The following is a 21,728-nucleotide window of genomic DNA, read 5'->3' on the forward strand; positions in this document are numbered from 1 at the left end:
GGTTCCTTTACAGCCTTGCCTGATGTTTCTTACCAGAAGTTGACAGACTTTCAAGTAATAGTGCTTTTCCTTTTTCTCCCTTTTCCAGAGACAAGGGAATTTTTGTTGAAAAGAAAGAGAAAGCTATTTCCTACCTGAACTTTTGTTTCTTCAGAAAATGGGTGGCATAAATTATTTTCAATGGCAAGTTGAAATTCCATCCTTTTTACATCCTTTGCCGTAAGTCCATAACTAGTTTTATCCATTTGTAAATAATACTCAACAAGGTGATCTTCTACATAAGGAGATAAAAAAAGGTCTTCGTCCTAGTGGCATATCAAGTAATATTTTTGAAGTTCATATCTTCAGGTTTTTTTTTCGTAGTCTTTTAATGTAGATCCAAGTGTTTGAAAAGCTTCTGATGCTTTCAATAGTCCCATCTCTATTTTTTACCACTGATTACATCTCTTTCATTTCAATCTTGTTGCACGTCTTCGGAATCGAATAGCAAACTAAGAAACAAACTACAACAAAATGTGGCCTGTTACTGTCACATCACTGCCTCAAATGACAAAACACTATCACTTGAACTTTATTGATTATGAACTAGCAAAAATACCCTGTGCTGCCCAGGTTTTCTCCATATGCTGGGAGCATTAAAGAATTTACAAACTATTGTGAAGGGATAAACAGGGGTAAAACATATTGTTTGGAAACCACAGTAATCAATGTAAACATTCTAAAAGTAATTGTTGAAGTCCACAAACCATTGTTGCCCAACAGTTTTTTTTCCCCATTTCAGGCATTTGCCCAGTCCTGATGAATTTGAAGTAATATATATATATATTATTCACGTCTTAGGTTCTGTTCGGTATATATATGTACGAAATTTAATGAAGCTAGGTCTAAAATTGTAGATTTGTGTAGAGTATGCAGCACAGCTACCAGACAGAAAATCAATTTTATATATTGTATTCACCTCTCCCCCCCCCCAGCTAGCATACTGAGAAACAACAATTGATACCAGAATACTGGTATCAATTTGGGGTCATAGATTCAGGAAAAGTTCTTAAATAGGATTAGGTAGGGCAAATATGATACAAAAACCAAACTTTTGCATGTTTCTCCTCAACCAGTAATGATACAAAATAGAAAAAAAAAATAGTGTTAGATTCAGCTTTAGGAGGGAAGTAAGAACACTTACAGTATTATTTTTAATCTTGTGTACTTTTTCAAACTCCCCTCCCCCCCCCCCAAAAAAAAAAAAAAAAACATGTGTATCATATTTGTCCTCCCAAAAGGGCAATTGTGATACAAGGCAAGGGCAAATGTGTTATACCTCTGTTTTTCAAGCCCCTGTATTATATAGGAAAGCTGAGAGGGCATTTTTGACACACACATATTGTAATGTATTATGTGTCCAAAAATCATGCCAATCAGACATTAAATGCCTGAGTTAGAGCATAAAATGTAAAGCACTCAAATTACCAAATTTTTGTATGGTAAAAAAAATCAATTTTTTTTACACAAATTAAGTGATTAGATACATGTTTATGTCTTCCAAAATTTATTTCGATATATTTTTAACTAATTTGAGACAAAAGCCTCAATTAAATCTGGTTATAAATATCATTTAAAATTGCAGAAGTGGTACAATCACATAAACAAATTTTTGAATTTTTGCTTATTGATTTATTCGTTATTCGTTATTGCTTCGTCCTTATCACACTGCCAAAGTGGCAAATTATGACTGTATCAGACAGGATAGAAGCTTTGGTCCAGGGAGAGGAGTAGCTATATATGTAAAGCGAAACACATTAATTATGATATTATTCAGCTACCTCCTTCGACACAATGTGAGGTAATAGCAATAGAGATCTACGTAAACAATCAAAAAATTAGGATATGAGTGTGCTATAAACCTCAGAGAAACACTATGGACATTCCACTTTTTAACAAATTTTTCAATAGTCAGTACCCAGTGATAATGTGTGGTGACATGAATGCTAAATCCTTTCTGTGGAACTCGTACTCTACAAACACCCAAGGCAGGGTGCTCGAAAATTTTTGTACCAGAAAGAGCATTCAACCTTATGCGCCAACTCATTTTCCTGACCAGGCTGGCCAGTCACCAGATATTCTTGACATAGCGCTTGCTAAGAACCTTAAATTTGCTATGTCGGTCTAAGCTATTTATAAAGACACTGCAGCAGTAGCCTTTTTCGATTTAAAGAAATCTTTTGATAAAGTTTGGCACAATGGGCTGCTGTTTAAGATGATTCGCATGGGAATGCCGTATAACATCATCAAATTTGTGAGCAATTATCTCGACTCGCGCTCCTTCCGAGTACAGATAAATGACTCAATATCTAATTCTAGACAGATTCGTTCATCAATAGCTCAGGAAAGTGTGTTAGGTCCCATCCTACACAATTTTCATATGAATGACTTCCCAGTTGCCCCTAAGGGTTTCACCGCTCTTTATGCCGACGATAGTGCCCTTTGTTGCACAGATAAGGACCCTGGCAAGGCCCTTTCAAACTTGCAAGAAATGGTAAGATTGGTCGAGCGCTGGTGTGTGCGAACCCGTGTTGAACTGAATGCAGATAAAACCAAATTCATGTGGTTCACTAACAAGTCCTCATTACTACAACAAGCACACATAGAGGTACAAGGAGTTATAATCAACCCAGTCATTCACAATAAATATTTGGGGGTGATAATGGACAAGAGATTCAGTTTCTCCCGGCAGTATGTTGATGGCGACCGTGGCCTCGGTCATGCTCAACAGACTAAGCCACAGGCACTCAAGTCTTTCAATTCGAAATAAAATTATTCTGTATAAGATGGCAATTAGACCGATTCTTCTGTATGCTGTGCCTGTCTGGTTGTTCTCGAAGAAAATGAATACCATCGCTCTGGAGAGATTTCAGAACAAGACTCTGAGGAGATACCACCGGACTACCTTGGTACGTTAGAAACGTTAATATCAGACGTGATTCTGGAGTGGCCGATGTAACGTCATATGCAAAGAAACTGGCAAAGAACTTATTTGATAAATTGAACGATTCTGAATTTCCACACCTTGCGGAGATTTCATCATACGACAGTAGACACAAAGCACGATTAAAAAGACCAAAAAATTTTCTACACATGCCTCGACCTGTGTTGCCAGGTCTATGAAGATTTGAAAACTTTTGAAAGAAAAAAAAAAACCCTTGGGTCTCAGGTGAACCTATGTCTTCACCCACCTTATTAGAATCTAACTATCTTGCAAAGCACACTACTGCACAGGAATTGCCAGAGTCATGATGAAGGGGGTTTGATGGATTATAACTATCCATTGGAACCCCGTTTCACCAATTACGGTTTTCGGTTTCGGTTTTCGCTTATTGATTTAGCTTTTTTGGCATATTTGTTCAACGTTTTATAATTCAAGTTGCTGGAAAGTTACTAAAAAGTGCTGTGTACACAACACCTTTTAGTAACACCAAGTTCATTTAATAAAGCCAGGATAAATCTTCAATTAGGCCTAATCTGTAACAAAGAAATAAGAAATGTAAGCCTGAAAGGTCTTAAAACACTTAAACCAGGGTTGGGTTTTTGACGTGACAAGTGTCAAAAACTGGTTTAAACTGTCAAAAACTGGTTTAAACTGTCAAAAACTGGTTTAAACCTTCAAAAATTGTCAAAAACCGTCAAAAACCTAAATGAATGCTTTGGGATGTTTTGAATAGAATAGGTATATAACTTAATGATGAGGCACTTTGATATTACAATGTTTCATTTTCAAACACTAATTTATTAAAATTGAAACAAAATATTAATTATAATTTGCGATTTTGAATTTGAGGTACAAAATGTCTAGAATAGATATATAATTAATAGTATGGTTCATTTTTACCACGTAGCATCCGATAACATGTAACTAATTTTGCGCATTTTTCTACACCTAAACGATTTCTAAGTTTTGAATGGACAAATCCAAAGTTAGAAAATACTCGTTCAATGGAGGCTGAGCTGGCGGGACTGGACAGCAAAAGCATTGCTAGTTTTATGAGTTCAGATGCAGGCTCAGCTGAAAAAGCATTACATTTAGAAAGTCCTTTCCACCAAATCACAGGGTTTGTCATTCTTCCTGCTGCACTGAAATAAGAAGGTGGAAAAGGAGTTTCTTCCGCTTCATATGAAATTAGCAATGGCAGACAACCGTTAATTTTCTCTGTTGCCCATGTGCGAGCCAAATCACTTCGCACATCAGTCAGTCCTTCACCTTTATATTTTGGGTGCAAATTATATGCCAAATAATGAAATGGTCTCAGAATCTGGTTCATCCTGTTTTGTATCTTTTCAATGTGAGGCTGAAGAGCACTTTCTTTGAGAATGCTTAGCCAAACACGGCATGAGTCAGCTATTGTAGCTGTATCTGTTTGACGAATATCCAATGCAACACTTATTGGCTTGAGTTGGAATAAAAGATCTTTACACTGTTTGTATAAATTATAATTGTTGATTAAAATAACAATTCCTTTGTCAATGTCATTTTCGTGATCTTCTACTATTTTCTGAAAAAATGGCCTATTGTGTAAAAATGTTTCAAGACAAGTAAGTGTACTCTTCCATCGAGTATCACCAGGTAATTGGGGTTTTATTGACCCCATATGTTCATTAAGCCATCCCGAAGGCAAATGATGGTTTCTAATTTATTTTTGTATTTTAACCACCTGTTTGAGCACAGCTTCAGGTGTTAGATCTTGTCTGAGTAAGTTGAGCCAATGAGAAGAGCACCCATATTCTATTAAATTTTGGTCAATCTCATTAAGCAAAAGTTGCCTGGCTTTCTTCATTACTTTCGCATTATCAGTTACAACTGCCTTTACTTCACAAGAATATTTATCGTGGGCCAAACGTATGGAATTGTCAATTATTTGCTTGTGATAATCTGCATTTTTCATAATAGCAACCCCTCAACAGCTTCAAGAAAATAGGATTTACCTTCAGAATGTATACATGTAGCTATGACTGGATCGTTATGAATATTGCTCCATCCATCTTCAATTAAAGTTACAGCTTTTCCACTGAGATTGTCTTTTGCAGTTTTCTCAACCTCTCTTGTAACTTCATCAAGCAATGACTGAGCCAAAGCTTTTCTACTTGGGGTATTATAACCAGGTCGCAAAGCAGAAACTAGATCTTTGAAACTTGAATGTTCAACAACACTGAATGGGATATTATTGGCATAAAAAAACTTTGCCACTTTTAAATCAATTTTTTTAGTTGTAGCAGAATTTGATTTCACAATGAAGTCATCAATTTTTTGCTTCTTTTTTTGAGTGAAAATTTCAGGTTCTGTTGATTCCAACAAAATAATAGGCTGTGAAGCAATGGACTCTGTAGATGTTGATGTAGTTGCTTTTTGTACATCAGGTATTTGTTCAACATCATTGCCCCTTCCAATACACTGAGCTATATGGCTCTTCATCCTGTCCACACGATTACATCGCATAACTCCACAATTAATGCATTTTGCATATATCTTTCCATTTTTCTCTACTTTATCAAAATTTTGCCAGGCTATATGCTGTGGCCTTCCACCACAATTCATTATATTCTAAACTAATAATAGACTAAATATTTATGATTTCTTAGAAATTGGTTTCACTAAACATAAAAAAATATCAAATGAAATTTCTGAAATTGGTTTCCATATTAATCCTCACTACTTTACAATTCAAACAATAAATAGCAAAGTTGGACTTTTCTCTAGTACACTGGTCTTTGTCCTCTAAGGGCAGCTGGTGTCTTTATTGGATTATAAGACCATCTGCCCCTAGCATGATAATGCAGTCACTACTGTTGCTGCTTCTTCGTGAAGGAAAAAGAAAAACAAAACCCTGTGAGATAATATACCACTACATTTACATCTGTGATGCAATCCCCATTCATGAATTTTCTAAAAATAGAACGTCAGAATGCATAGCCCAAGGTTAGAAAATGTGGTAAGAATTAGCAATTTTGATATTGTAATATAACTTAAGTAACTAAGATACTTTATATAAAAAATATGTATATTCAGGCTACTTTTATAAGGTCTTTTTGAAGGGAAAAAAAATACTTATCATTTAAAAATATACCACCGAATGTAACCCAAGAATAGAAACTGTGGTAACAATGAAAAATATTGACTAATAATGAACGAATTAATTTTTCAGGGGAAAAATTATTTTAGGATAATTTAGTATTTTAATTGCTGGATATATATATTCTAATGTTATGTACAATAATAATATTGTTTTAAATATCTGGGATTGTCTAGATAATATAATAACAGAAATCAACATTATACATAGCAAGCATGAAAGATCTTTTTAAACATGTATCTGTTGTAAAAAAAAAAGTAGAGCAGATGTTGATATGCAAATATATATATATTCATATATAAATAAACATTTGAAGAAATTTTAGAAGGTTGAAACTATCTTGAATACATTACATATCCTTCTGTAGTTTTATGCTATGCTCTACTCAAATTCTATATTTTACAAGTATATATACATGTATATAATTGTCCAAAATAATTATGTGGGGGGGGGGGGAAGATTATTTTAAAATCACACATTATGTATTGCAGCATAGTCACTTTAAGCATTACATGCAATCAATGTGTGTATTTTCAATGGGAATTTATATGTTGAAAAGCAGTATTTGAGGTTTTCGACAGAGGTTTTTGAAGGAGGGTTTTTGACGTGACAGTTTAAACCGCGGTTTAAACCATCAAAAACCTGCCAACCCTGACTTAAACCCTAACTTAAATAAAATAAATCAAAGCACAAATAAAAATAGTGTGTGTATAGAATCAGCTGATCAGCAAACATAACCTGTAATATAAACAATTGCTAAAATGTGTATCATATTTGCCCTTCTACTTTGCAGCTACATAGACATCACAAAAAGTATGATATCAATATAAACGTAAATATAGCCTGAAAGGAAATTTCTTCCCCAACATTTTTAACATTTTTGTATACATCAATAATAAATATCTTCATTCTACAGCAAGTTACAGTAAAAGTTGTTGATGTACCCACACAAAAGTTTTTTACTCGAAAAATGTAAGTGTCATAATTTTTTTTTAATGCCTTGAATGCTTCAAATTTTTAAAGAGATAACAGGATGTGAAAAGAGTAAGAAATGAGCAATTCAAATATATTTTTTAGGTTTGGTTTGGTCAACAATAAAGTGTTTTTTTTTCAGGTGTATCACAATCCCCCTCCTTTCTTAGTGTAACATGTTTACCTTACTTGACCCTACTTGTGTTGAATTTGTGTTTTCTTCTCCTCCAAGATAGCACCACACCCCCTAGGTTCTAGGGGGAATCTAGAGGTCAAGCGATTAGTTTTTTTTTTTGCTTGGGGACGTGAAAGAGGTGGTCACCCTTTTTTCTTTCTCCAGTTTTCATTGCTGCATGCAATTATTTTGGAAAGCAGCAAAGATGCTTTATATTTGTACAAAAAATATAATATGTCACTTTTTAGTGTTAACACAAATGTATTAGACAAGATTTAGACAAAAGTATGAGTTCTCTGAGTGAATCCTTTACTTAACAGAGAGACACCTTCAGCTGGAGAAAAGTGCAAGTCTCTTTACTTTTCTTTTTTGTTCTGAAGAAGCATAACCAAGAAAATCTCAACAATCTTGAAAAATGTTTTCTGAGGTTAATAGTGAATTAAAATCTCGGCCCAGCCGGTGTCTGAAATTACCGAGATCATTTATGTGGGTTATTACATAAAAGAGAATCGACTGAATTAGCTCATTTGAACCTCGCCTGTTCTCTGCATTTTAGGGTTGTTTGTGTTTCATGAACTACATTAGAGATAGTTCAAACTTCAGGTTTGCTTTTGCTACCATGAATCTTGATTTATTGCAAGTGCCAGATAATAAGCATATATGTGGTCCTTGCGATGGCCTTCACCAGCTGTCGCAGGAGGGGGAAGGTGGCAAATTTCTTTTGGAGATACTAAGCATATTCATTCTTGTATATTTGATAAGCTTAATGGAAAAATTAGTAAGTATTTTTGTATTCCTTGTGATCATGTGATTAAAATTGGAATAAGCAGAGCAAAAAAATTAAAGAATATGCATTGCAAAACACAATGCAATTCTAAAGCAACAGCATATTTCTTCAATCTCTGAACACGCAAAAAAAAAAACACCTGTGCATAACACCACAGTATCTGTATTTTGTATTAGACTTGCGATAATTAGGTTGAAGCAGGGTTGGTAAAAAAACCAAAAAACCGGGTTTTTTGGTTTAAACCGTTTTCTTTGTTTTGAATAGTATTAACATTAAAAACAATAAAATTTATGAAAAATAAAATTAATAACTTCTAACAATAAAATAAAATAAAATGTTTATTTATGTAATTAACACTATTCCCATATTAATTAATCAATAAATATTTCTTATATTTTAACACAAACCAACTTTTGCAATTTAATTATTTTTTGTTTAACTCAATGGATTACTTTGTGTGTTTGAAAATTCTTTTAATGTTAATCATATAATATAAAGATGTTTTCTTCAGTTACTTTCAGTATGCTTAATTAGGAAGCTATTTTGCAAAAACTATAATAAAAATTAGGTGAATATAATGTATTTAATGAAGTATAAATAATGCCGATTAATTAACAATGATTTATGATATACAGGGTGATTATAACTAAGGTTCTGATTTCAAAACACTGTAAAAAAAGAACAATTGTCAGAATGACTTGAAAATTGACATGAATATTCTTGAAGAAATGAAATTTTATTAAGTAAAGGGGGAAAAAAATACATAAAAATGTAAAATTAATGACATCATCTAACACATGGGAAATTTGCTTGCCGAATGGAAACAATAGCCAGTCATGGCAAAATGATAATTTAATCATAGCATTATACGATTTCATAATTCATGGAAACATCACAAAAAAGTGAAGTAATTGAACAAATAACTATAACTTACTCAAGAAATGTTAAATATGTTAGAACATCTATATATATAGAGCATCAGAATGTAGCCAAAGGTTAGAAAATACGGTAAGAATGAGAAATTTTGGCTTCTGTATATAACTTTAAATAACTAAGATACTTCATAAGAAAAAATATATATATATTCAGGCCACTTTTATGAGACTTTTTGAAAAAAAACCACTTATACCATCTTATGCCATTTAAAGATATGCCATCAAAATGTACCCCAAGAATATAAAATGTGGTAAAAATGAAAAATTTTGGCTAATAATGAACCATTGATATTTTTCAAGGAAAAAATAATATTTAGGCCACTTTTATTTGATTTTTTGAAAAAAAGCAAACTGGTTTTTTTAAAAAAACCACTTGGTTAAAACCAAGGTTTAAACCAAACAACCCTGGGTTAAAGTGATACATAAATGCTTAATTTTCATTACCATTATGGAATTCCCATGTAAAACATATTTGTTACAGTGAAAAACTATTATTTTATTCTGATTTACATATTTACTCAATATTTAATATAAATTGATACCAGTCTTGTGAATGCAATATGTAATCCACATTAAACCTTGCCTTTCTCAGCATGTCGGGAATGGATCAGAATCCAATATTCAAAAAGCTGGTGTCCCCCATTTGGCATGCTGGGAATTTGGTATATAGATATCTAAGTTGGAAAAATCTGCATGTAAAAAATTTTTCAACTTAGTGAGGAAAACACTATTGTAGTTTTTTTCATAAATTTTCCTAATCTTAAAATAACTTGCTACAATGCATTGCTAGAATTGTTAATGGTGTTCATTTCCTGTGGAAGCAATTTTTATCATTTGTTTCACACACACACAGATTTATCGACCTCTTTGTGACTCTCTTGGAACATCTTGGGAGTCATTGTAGAATCCTCTTTGTGCTTTATCATTTTATTTTAGTTTTCTTTTTTTGAATCCTATTTTACTAGCAATAAATAGATAAGTGTTTTTTCTCCCTTATAATCTGACTAAACACCCTCTACGCATATTTGATATTCATTAGACCTGAACATTGTTTTATCATCATTTATGAGAATGTAAAATCACAAAAATAAATGATTTTGTGAGTCTTGCTACTACTAAATCTTAGTGGTAGTGTGACTCGCTTACTGCTACTGGGATTTAGTGAATATGTTTTGCGCTTTGTTTATTTATTTTTACATTATCACAACTGAAATGGTGTTTTTTTTGCTTTTGCCCACATACGTGTTATGGAATTTTGGGTAATATTCTCCCTACAGTCTCTGGTAAGCGTGCTTCACTCAGAAAATTAATGCACGCGAGTGTTAATATTTACGATACCAAACTGGGCGCAGCATTACAGCCATGTGTATGTGCATTTGAAGTTTTCATTAAATTCTTTTTAAATTCTGGAGAAAACTGTGGGCTGATTGCATTATTGAACGTGACTTTGAGGGGCTAGCTCATGAACAGGAGCCATTACTTGTAGAGATTATGTGCTTGGGGAAGACCATGGACTTGAGGTGCATGAAGATGTAATTCAAGAACTAGTGGTGAAAAAATGCTAGAACTTGACAGTAGATGAAGTTATGGATCTCTTTTGCACTCACCAGCAAGAGTTTATGGCCGGTATCTCATCTGAGGAAGAGAGAAGTAAGGGGAAGTCCCTCTCACATAAAATGAGATTAGAGAGATGTGTAGAATGCAGGAATCTGTACAAAACTGCGTAGAAAAGAACCACACAAATAAAGCTGTAGCAGTGTGCAAGCTATAAATCTGTCCCATGAACACTGCGATTTCCTATTTCCCAGAAATCCTAGCTGTTGGATAAGGTTCTTTTTTGAAATTCACACAGAAAGAATAGGTTTGCAAACAACAGTGAGTCTGTAAATCATCCGAAACAATAGTCCTCTCTCTCGCCGTTTAGAGTAAGTTAATTTGTAAACATCATCCTATTTTATGTTAAACTATGGCTATTATGTTTATTAATTTTTATATTATGGTTATTTTATTGTATTATGTATTATTTTTTATTATGTGTTTAATTATTGATTGAATGTCGTTTTTCATTAATCATTTTTATGTGAATGAATAATTGTGGAAGAAATTATTTGAGTTTCCATTATTTCCTATGGGGAAGTTTGATTTGAATAAGAAGCACAATGGCAGAACAAATTAAGCTCATTAACCGAAGTTCCACTGTTTATCGTATACCTGAATACAGATGATAAAAATATTTCTTGACTTTTCATGACATCATATAAATGTTAATTCACAAAAATTTTATTTTCTACACATTTTGTATTTCAGAGCAATAAGCACTTATACCTAAAACTGTGGTTTGGGTTATTTTGACCAATATTATACTATGGGGGAAAATGGGGTGTGCAATTTTCTTGGCATTGGTTTTCTTCTCTACAATGTATTTGCCAATGAAGATAGTGAAGAATACAGGCCCTTCAAGGTCAAGGCCAATTTATTGTCAGAAGAGATTATCTCTACAAAGGATTTTAACAGCTGGCTGATGCGAAGATATATATTGGAAAGAGGGAAAATTCAACTGCCCCTGCGGGGAATCAAACCTAAGGCCTTTCACTTTTCAGGTGATCGCCCTAAAACGCCTCTTCAAATCAGCTAGATGTTAAAAACCTTTGTATGGATAGCAAAGAGTGGCATCATCCTCGGATAAGTCATCTGGTGGCATTATCAGCAATGTGAGCTCTGGCCTGATTTAGGTCCGACCGTCCATGTATAGTCCAGTTCAGTGCACACGAGCTCCAAGGAAAGATCGAGATATTCCTTGCCTCTGTAGTCTAGTGGTCTAGGGGATTCACTCGGAAAGTGAAAGGTCTCTGGTTCGATTCCCTGCAGGGGCAGTTGAATTTTCTCTCTTTCCAAAACATATCTTCTCACCAGCCAGCAGTTAAAAACCTTTGTATGGATAGCAGAGAGTGACATCATCCTCGGAGATTATCTTTATTTCAATGAACAGCAAGTAGAGCTAAATATTTTTTCTTTATAAGCATGAGTACCGGCCAGGGTTGGGTTTTTGACATGACAAGTGTCAAAAACTGGTTTAAATCATCAAAACTGTCGAAAACCGTCAAAAACCTAAATGAATGCTTTTAATAATGTTTTGAACATAATAGGTGTACAACATGATGAAAAACGTACTTTTTGGCATATTACAATGTTTTATTTTTAAACATTAATTTATTACAATAATTAAAACAAAATATTAATTATAATTTGCAATTTTGAATTTTTCAACAGAGTCTAGAACATATAAAATATAATTTTATGGTTTATTTATCTAAGTTACTCATTACCTGTGTTCAATTGCTAAGTGGAATAGAGCTGCTTATTCAAAATATGTATGATAGGGCATCAGGGTTAGGTTTTTGATCTCAGAAACTAACTCGGTATTAAAACTATCAAAATCTTACTGTCAATGATGTCAAATAGTTTTTGTTAACTTGATAGATATTTTAAATAACAAAACACTTTTATTTAGATTAAAGGGTTTTATATTCAGAATTATAATTACTGAGGAAAAATACCAATTTTGATATTTTAAATTTTGTGATCTGCCCAAAATTTTATTCCATATAAAAATTCTCATGCAGCATCTGTGTTAATGCACTAATTAAACTCATTTATTTTCACCTAAAAATTTCTTAGATCAGGGCGTATAAATTCACAGAGCTTTAAAGAGTATTTTCAACCAAAGCAGAGCTGACAAGACTTGATACCCAAAGCATTTGTTTTGCATGTTTGAATACAGCTTCAATTGGAAAACCATTGCATTATAAATGCTAGTAAATGAACCATATCATAGTGCAAAAGTAAGAATAAACCAAGTTTGACATATACAAGCTAGCATTGCCAAATTAAATGACATTTTAGTCCTACAATTTAGTATTTTGATCGCTAGATATATTTCAATGTTATGCACAACAAGAGTATCGTTTTAAGTATCAGTGGTTATCTAGATAATTTAATAACAGAAATCTCACCATACATATATGATATACATATGTGATAAACCTTTTTTTAAACTCTTATCTGCTGTAAAACGAGTACAGCAGATGGTTTATATCAATGCACACATATATAAGCAGTTGAAGAAATTTTGGAAGGTCAAGAATCATTTTGAATCAGAGAATGTCAAATCATTCCATAGTTTTCCCTTTCATGTTTATGCTATGCTTTATTCAAATTGTATATTTTATAAGGAAAAAAATATATATATATCTATTCTATAATATAAAATCACAAACAAACTCGAAAAGGGCCTGTTGCTAAGCAACCGAGTGACGGAAGTGGGTGAAATTTTTGAGTGACGGAAATCTGTTACGGAAGTGGGTTCGATTCATATATCGATATTGGGTCGATATTCACATATTGGGACCCATTTGACCCATCGGGACCATGTTATGTGCATGTACCAAGAGGCTCCTACATCCTACAGCAGAGCCCTTAGGCTGGAATTTAGATTTCGAGCCCCCAAACCAGCTTTTCAGGGGCCCCTCTGTGATTAATTTATAGTGTGAAAAATCAAAAAGTGATAAGAATCATTGTGGCCCCTATCAGCCCTTCCTTTGTGGGGGGGGGGGGGGTCCATGCCGAGAGGATAAAATATGTATAATATACACACACAACAGCAGTGCTCCCTACACAGGGTCGGGGTACCCGGGGAAGATTTCACGTATAAGTAAAAAGTTTTCATTTCCAGGGGCCCTTGATGGATCTCGTTGTTTTCTTGCTGCTTTAACGTTGAAAAATTTCAATAGCGGAAGCAAAAGATATATCCAGTCTGGGGCCCCACCAAAAGTATGCGAATTGGTGTCCCGGGTAATTGGTTGGGGGGTCCTGGATTAACGAATACAAATGAAAATTTTTCATGGTACTCGCTCCATGGGATGGCCGACAAGCTTCCAAGTCGGGGCCCCATGTTTACAGGTTTCATTTTGGGTGCCCTGGATTTTATTTGTTGGTAAAACGAATACAAATGAAAATTTTTCATAGCACTCGCACCGGGGGATGACCGACAAGCTTCCAAGTCGGGGGCCCCATGTTTACAGGTTTCATTTTGGGGCCATGGACGAATCTCATTCTTTTCTGTTGTAGAATTCGCAACAGCGGAAGCCCGAGATAAAGCCAGTCTGGGGCCCCACCAAAAGTATGCGAATTGGTGTCCCGGGTAATTGGTTGGGGGCCCTGGATTTTATTCGTTGGTAAAACGAATACAAATGGAAATTTTTCATGGCACTCGCTCCGGGGGATGACCGACAAGCTTCCAAGTCGGGGGCCCTGGATTTTATTCGTTGGTAAAACGAATACAAAAGGAAAATTTTTCATGGCACTCGCTCCGGGGATGACCGACAAGCTTCCAAGTCGGGGGCCCTATGTTTACAGGTTTCATTTTGGGGGCCCTGGATTTTATTCGTTGGTAAAACGAATACAAATGAAAATTTTTCATGGCACTCGCTCCGGGGGATGACCGACAAGCTTCCAAGTCGGGGCCCCATGTTTACAGGTTTCATTTTGGGGGCCCTGGATTTTATTCGTTGGTTAAACGAATACAAAAGGAAAATTTTTCATGGCACTCGCTCCGGGAATGACCGACAAGCTTCCAAGTCGGGGGCCCTATGTTTACAGGTTTCATTTTGGGGGCCCTGGATTTTATTCGTTGGTAAAACGAATACAAATGAAAATTTTTCATGGCACTCGCTCCGGGGGATGACCGACAAGCTTCCAAGTCGGGGGGCCCCATGTTTACAGGTTTGATTTTGGGGGCCCTGGATGAATCTCATTCTTTTCTGTTGTAGAATTTGCCACAGCCGAAACCCGAGATATAGCCAGTCTGGGGCCCCACTAAAAATCTGCGTATTGTGTCCCCGCTACTGGATGTGGGGCCCTGGATTTTATTCGTTGTAAAATTGATAAAAATGAAAAATTCTCACAGGGGGGTGGCCGACAAGCTTGCAGGTCAGGGCTTCATGGAAATGTTGGCAGGTTGTAATTCGGTGCCCCTGAATGTATCTCATTGATTTTTGTGGTTTAACATTGTAAAATTTGCAACACATCGGTAGCCCAATATATATCCAGTGTGGGGCCCCACTGAAATTCAGCGAATTGAATCTGGGGACCCCCATGGGGAAGTTTTCTGGGGATACTTGATGAATCTCATTTGTTTTTTGCTGCTTTATTATTATTTTCATTAAAATTCGCTTCTTCAGTAGGCTGGTGCTTTCACACGTCCCTTTCCCCTTTTCCATAGCACGCTGATGAAGTGGGACGAAATAAACAAGATATGTCCGGGAGAGAAGTGGGGGGGGAGGGGGGTTGGCCGCCAAAGGCGGCAGGGGGGCAGAGCCCCCCTAGTATATATATATTGTGCAAAATAATTTTGTAGAGAGTAGACAATTATTTTAGAATCATATTAAATATTTATTCTTTGTATAACATAGTCACTTTAAACATTACATGCAATTAACGTGTGCATTTCCAATGGGAATTTTTATATCGAAAAGCAATATTTGAGGTTTTTGATAGTCTTTGACAAAGGTTTTTGACGTGACAGTTGAAACAGCGGTTTAAACTGTAAAAAACTGTCATGTGTCAAAAACCTGCCAATCCTAGTACTCTGAGGCTGATTGGATTCAAGAAAGGTTTTGAGAAAGTAAATACACAATTCTAGGAAAAACATGGCAATGCAATGTTTGTACACAATGTTAGGAAAAAGGAATAAAATTCTGGCTTGCAGTTGAGGTTCACACCTCTTAATATGTTTTTTAACCTCTTAATATGTTTTTTAACCTCTTAATATGTTTTTTAACCTCTTAATATGTTTTTTTTTTCTTCTAAACCTTGGGAAGGATTATCTGCACCCAACAAATCTGAAGAGTAGCGTTCATCATATGTGCCATCCTTGTGCAAGAGGAAGCGTTCTGCATACTCTTGATCATGTAGCTGTTCATGAGCAATCAAGAAAAAAAAAATATTTTACTGTCAAGTAACATCAAAATGTGGAAACAGAACTGTTGATTTTCGCAAGGGTTGTGTAACTTCAACATGCGGTAAATATACAAGAATCATTAAAAAAATTTGCTCCAAACTGCACATCATACATTTCATTTATGAGTACGAAACCAATACTTATCTTTACCAAATCACATATTCTGGATGCTCTCAAACTTAATTTGACAATTAACTTGCAGCACTTTACCATCCTTGTCCCATATGCAATATAAATATACAATAAGTTTCCATTATTGTATATTTTAACCAAAAAAAAAAAAGTTTTTGCATCATGAATAGTGTAAATATATATCCCATTTTTACTGAATCACATAATTTTGAAGCCATTTTTATACTCATAAACACATGTAGTCTTCCATTCTTGAATACACAATTAAATATTAAACAACATTAAATAAGGGGGGGGGAAATCCAGGAACCGAAAGAAAATCCATTTTGCTATGGAACATCATTTCTTGACAGTTTGTGTCAATTTTGCCCAGTCAACGGTTCTGGGTATATCAAAAGTGCTGCAGTTCTAGTGTTAATCATGAATTGCTCAGAAAAAAATTGGAAATTCTTTTTTTTACAACAATGTAGGAAATATTTTTTAATATGTCTAGTATCTTTAATTTTCCTATGACTTACTACTATCATAACTGCTAAATGTGCCGAAGAATTAGCATTGAAATTAGTAAGAGTTGAAAAGTCAGAAACATCATCAGATTTTCTCATGGAATCACACAATCACCTTTGTCCAGTAGCATCTTCACAACGGAGCTGTTTCCTTTCCATGCTGCAGAGTGCAAAGGAGTATCTCCTATTTTATTCTGTAACAAAATACTGTTGCTTAAATAACAAGGAAAAAAATTAAATATGTTCAAAAATTCTGACATTATAAGTGAAATAAATGTTTAAAGCATGCTGAGTGCGGAAAGAGTTTTGTTGTGTTTTCCAGATATAATAGACCATTATTTATCTAACCCTCATTCATCAGACATTTCTCTGTTAACCAGCATCAATTTCTCATGAAATAATTTTTTCTTGGCGGTGAGGAAAATACAATGATGCATAAAAGCTGAACATGAATATGGTTTGTGTAGATCATAGTTTCTTAAACTTTTTTGTTCATCATCTCCCCACCCCTAGAATATTTTTCCCTCATTGCCCCCTTTCCTGAGAGAGATATCCTATATTGTATTCGTAACTATTCTCCTACTGCAGAGGTCAATATTGTTCACTTTAGGACACACTGGTGTAGATATACTGTATTTGGTGATTTCCTGTCTGAAGTCTGAATTGGCAGAGACCTAGTAATGAGGGTACACAGGAAGGGACATGGGGGGGCATATATTTTATCCCCAAGATGATCAGAAATTGAAGAAAAAAAAAGTTGAATAGTTTTGTAAAAAGAAAAAATATCAAAAGAAAACACCTTTGCAAACCATCTTGATAAATTTCTGTTAATTTAAAAGGCTTTTTCAAGGTTAGTAACTCAAAATTCAGATGGAAGAGATTTGTGTGCTTTTTTCCCCCGTTCCCAAATTCTTGTGTGACTCCTCTAAAAATCGATCCTGCATATGCCTCTGGATGTACAGTCCATAACTATTAGATATGAATGTATTGGCAGAACCCAAAATCCTCCCATCAGATGAAAATAAACAAATTAATGAAAGCTGAAAAAGAAACAAAGATGCCCTTCGAGTGAATTTTTAAAAAGCAACAGCCAGTTGGAGCAGCAACAACATTGCAGCTCATCAAAGGTAATAACACTAAAAAAATATGTGTAAAAATATATCCCTGTTAGGAGTGGTATTTGCCAATAGGCATCTAGATGCGTGTGATTCAAGCACCAAAATTCAATTTTACTTCTTCAAATTTCATTTAAAATTATTTTTTGGATAACACTGGCCCCTGCAAAAGCAGGGCTCCAGCCCTGGGACAATTCTCATGATTTTTTGTTTCTTCATGCTATAAATCTAGTATAGTACGGCCTGCAAGTCTGACCAGGGACCCCCAAAAGATCCCAGCCTAGGGCCTTGCTCCAGGATGTGGGGGCCATGAGTAGAAATAAATTACCTTTTGGGTGAGGGGAGCTTAAGATTGTGCAGTATCTTCTACATATGGAAATCAAGGGTGTACAATATATGATACTCTGATTCTACACTTGGGAAAATCAATGTAAACAACCACAAAATAGGAAGAGAACAACATCTAAACGATTTTTGGAACAATATCAAGTTCCTCCTTCAGTAGGTAAAAAACATGAAAAGATAGCAAAAATACACATACTAGGAATTAGTCACTGTTCAGGACAGAGGTCAAAAGAAATATTTGAAAATTAAAGAAAGTTTTGCCTTTTCGCTATCTACCTATTTTTCTTAGCTACTGAAGAAGGACCTTGATATAGTTCCGAAACGTGTCTAACTATTTTTCTCTTCATATTTTGGATTTGTTAAGGTTTATTTTCTCAAGTGGTTTTATAAGTAGCTCTACCAGATTTGGAAAAGTAATCACATTTTTTCCCCGTTATGCTTCACTTGACCTTTATCTACAATGAAAAAATGAAATAATTATCATGTAAATTTTTTTAGTATAGGCCCATTTAGTTCTCATTAAATCCTAAAAACAAAAAAAAAAAAGAATTAATAAGCCTGGTACTTTGAAGTGTACTGTTAGCACTATATGCTTACGTTTATTACAATTAAACAAAATACCAATTTAAGTATGTTGAATAATACAGTTGAATGAAAATTTATTTATTTTATCACAAAGAAAACTATAGAATTTTTTATACATTTGCAGACGTGCCAACTTTTGGAATACAGAAATCCGGATATTCTCCCGAGGGGGTACGCCCCCCCCCCGGCACTCATAGACTCAATAAAAAAAAAAAAATTCACAAAAACATTTCTTTAATCAATTAAGACAAAGTTCCATTATCCCCCACCCCCCCCCCCAAGGCAGGTTCTACATTGTCCCTGAGCAGAATATAATTCCATGTCAGTCTTTCCACGCAGAATAGAGAAATCACATCTACATGCTGCTCATATAACATAAGTGTTTCTTTTCGTGGATGCTATTAGTGTTGATAATCTTGGGTATATGAACTCTTAAAAGCTTTACATTTAGCTTTATATAGCTTAAAGCTTTATATTTTCTTTCTGAAGACATATTTAATCAGAGGAAACAATTTAAAAAACTTCAAAATACAAAGCTGCTGACAAAGAAACTTGTGTTTACCACACGGTTGTTAATGGAATACAATAACGACGATTATACAGGAATTTCGGCAACCAAGGTCATGCCCCTGATAAATGATTTCCGATAAAGAGATAAACGTGCCCACCAAGACTATTTTTACGGCTGCTCAATGGAAATTACCACAGCTGTTCTCTATGGGTGCTTTCCCCAATGACGACGGTAGTCATTGACGTCCCATCAACGTGAAAACTGGATAAAATCTAATTTTATGGCAAAATCCGGAGAAATTTTAACAAATCCGGAGAGCAAGAGGAAGGATGAAAAATCTGGAATCTCCTGCCTAAATCTGGAGAGTTGGCAGGTCTGCATTTGTTAGGGAATATTTTGTGTCAAGCAGTGTTTTATTGCACTAAGTGAGAATGTAATGAAGTAAACACTTTTACAGAGGCAAAGCATCTAACTGAATTTTATTGATTAACATATTTTAAAATCTAATTTATTTCAAAATCTATCATTAAATTGGGTTGCTGTATTTTAGAGAAATATATGACATCCATATTTCTTATGGGCATCTTTTTTCAGCCACCTCGATGGACATTTTGCCTGTTGTGGACTTGTATTTCTATTTGAAGTGGGATATCTCATCAATACTACTTAAAAAGTAAATTGCCTACCATGGCTCTCTTTAAACTTGATTTTTAACTCTAGCTTACCCAAAATATCCTAGGGCTAGTGTTGAGAACCACTGATTTACAATTAAGAGTGACACACATGAACATATATATATTGAATCATATAATAAACCAAATAAATAGAATACCTGTACATTCATTTCAATATTTGAGATTTTCAAAAGCTCTACAACACATTCTTCATTTCCAGCATGGGAAGCCCAATGGAGTGCTGTGCATCCTGCTTTATCTAAGCCATTCACAGATACCTATCAACATTTTCATAAATTTAATTTTCATAACAATTTCTCTATACTTTTTGTTTGGAAGCAAAACTATGTTAGAAAAAGTTTTTACAAAAGTTCACTTTTTATGCTAGAAAAAGTGATCACATATCACTCACTACATTATTAACCTTTTTAGTGCATTTGATCTGACAGGCACAGTGTGGTCATTTTGTCATCTCACTCTGCCACTGTTTTATGTCAAATACATGGGGTTTTTAAAATAAACTTTTGTATTTTTTCTTCTTTTGACATCCCTAATAATGGTGTTCATCATTTGGCAGTTGTATAAATGAATTTAATTAGGTGTTTATTATGCTTTTTGAATGTGCGCCCATCAAGCACATTGCACTCAGAATTCAGAAATATCACATTTTTGAAAATATCAAGCTGATTTAAATTGGCGTACCCAGTTCTCAGCCAAAAATATTAAACCCTTCTCAACTGAAAATGTCACCCTTCTCAACTGAAATTATCAGACCCTTCTGAACTGAAAGAAACAGACCATTCTGAACTGAAAGAAACAGACCATTCTGAACTGAAAGAATCAGACAATTCTCACCTACAAAAACAGCCCATTTATATGGTGAAAATATCACCCTTCTCTACAGGAAAAATCAGCCCATTCTTGGCTAGAAATGTATGTTCATTTTGATAACTGAAAATATCACCCTTCTGAGCTTAAAGTATCAAATTACTCTCAACTGCAAATATCACAGGTCTCAGCTGGAAAAAAAAATTCTCTATTGAAAATATCAGCCCATTCTTGACAAAAAATACCACCCTTATCAGCAGAAAATATCAGACTATTCTCAACTGAAAATATCAACCGTTCCCCTACTGAAAATATTAGGCCATTCTCAACTTAAAATTTCACCCTTTTCAGCTGAAAATGCCAGACCCTTCCCTATTGCAAATATCAGACTATTCTCAACTTAAAATATCATCCTTCCTCACTGAAAATATCAGATCATTCTCAACTGAAAATATTAGTTCATTCTCGACTGATAATATCAGGCCATTCTCGACTGATAACATCAGGCCATTCCCAACTGAAATTGTCAGCTCATTCTCAGCTGAAAATATAAGCCTATTCTTGAATGAAAGTATCATCCTTCTCAACTGAAAACATCAAACATTTTCTATTGAAAATATAACTCTTCTCAGCTGAAAAAAAATTCTCTATTGAAAATATCAGCCTATTCTCAACTGAAAATATCAACCATTACCTACTGAAGACATCAGACCATTACCTACTGAAGATACCAGATCATTCTGTACTGAAATTATCAGATCATTCTGTACTGAAATTATCAGATCATTCTGTACTGAAATTATCAGATCATTCTGTACTGAAATTATCAGATCATTCTGTACTGAAATTATCAGATCATTCTGTACTGAAAATATCGAGATTTCTCAATTGGAAATGTCAGACAACTTCCAATGGAAAATATCAACCGTTCTCGACTGAAGATATAAGACTATTCTCAATTTAAAATATCAGATTATCCTCAACTGAAAATGTCACCCTTCTCAGCTAAAAATGTTAGACAATTCC

General features: G+C 34.5%; 1 protein-coding gene across 1 annotated transcript in view; it reads right to left on the minus strand.

Moving 5' to 3' along the window:
* LOC149071063 (osteoclast-stimulating factor 1-like) overlaps positions 1–21,728 on the minus strand; it is a 59,662-nt gene that overhangs the window by 5,610 nt on the left and 32,324 nt on the right. Inside the window, exons 5-6 of the mRNA XM_089248170.1 lie at positions 20,033–20,152; positions 16,760–16,838 (exon numbers count right to left, since the gene is read on the minus strand). Coding sequence (XP_089104296.1) covers positions 16,760–16,838; positions 20,033–20,152 — 199 coding nt within the window. The remainder of the gene's footprint in view (positions 1–16,759; positions 16,839–20,032; positions 20,153–21,728) is intronic.

Source organism: Pholcus phalangioides, unplaced genomic scaffold, assembly GCF_987345545.1.
Source record: "Pholcus phalangioides strain wild (caught in Gottingen) unplaced genomic scaffold, Ppha-v1.0 ptg000019l_1, whole genome shotgun sequence".
Classification (NCBI taxonomy): Eukaryota; Metazoa; Arthropoda; class Arachnida; order Araneae; family Pholcidae; genus Pholcus; species Pholcus phalangioides.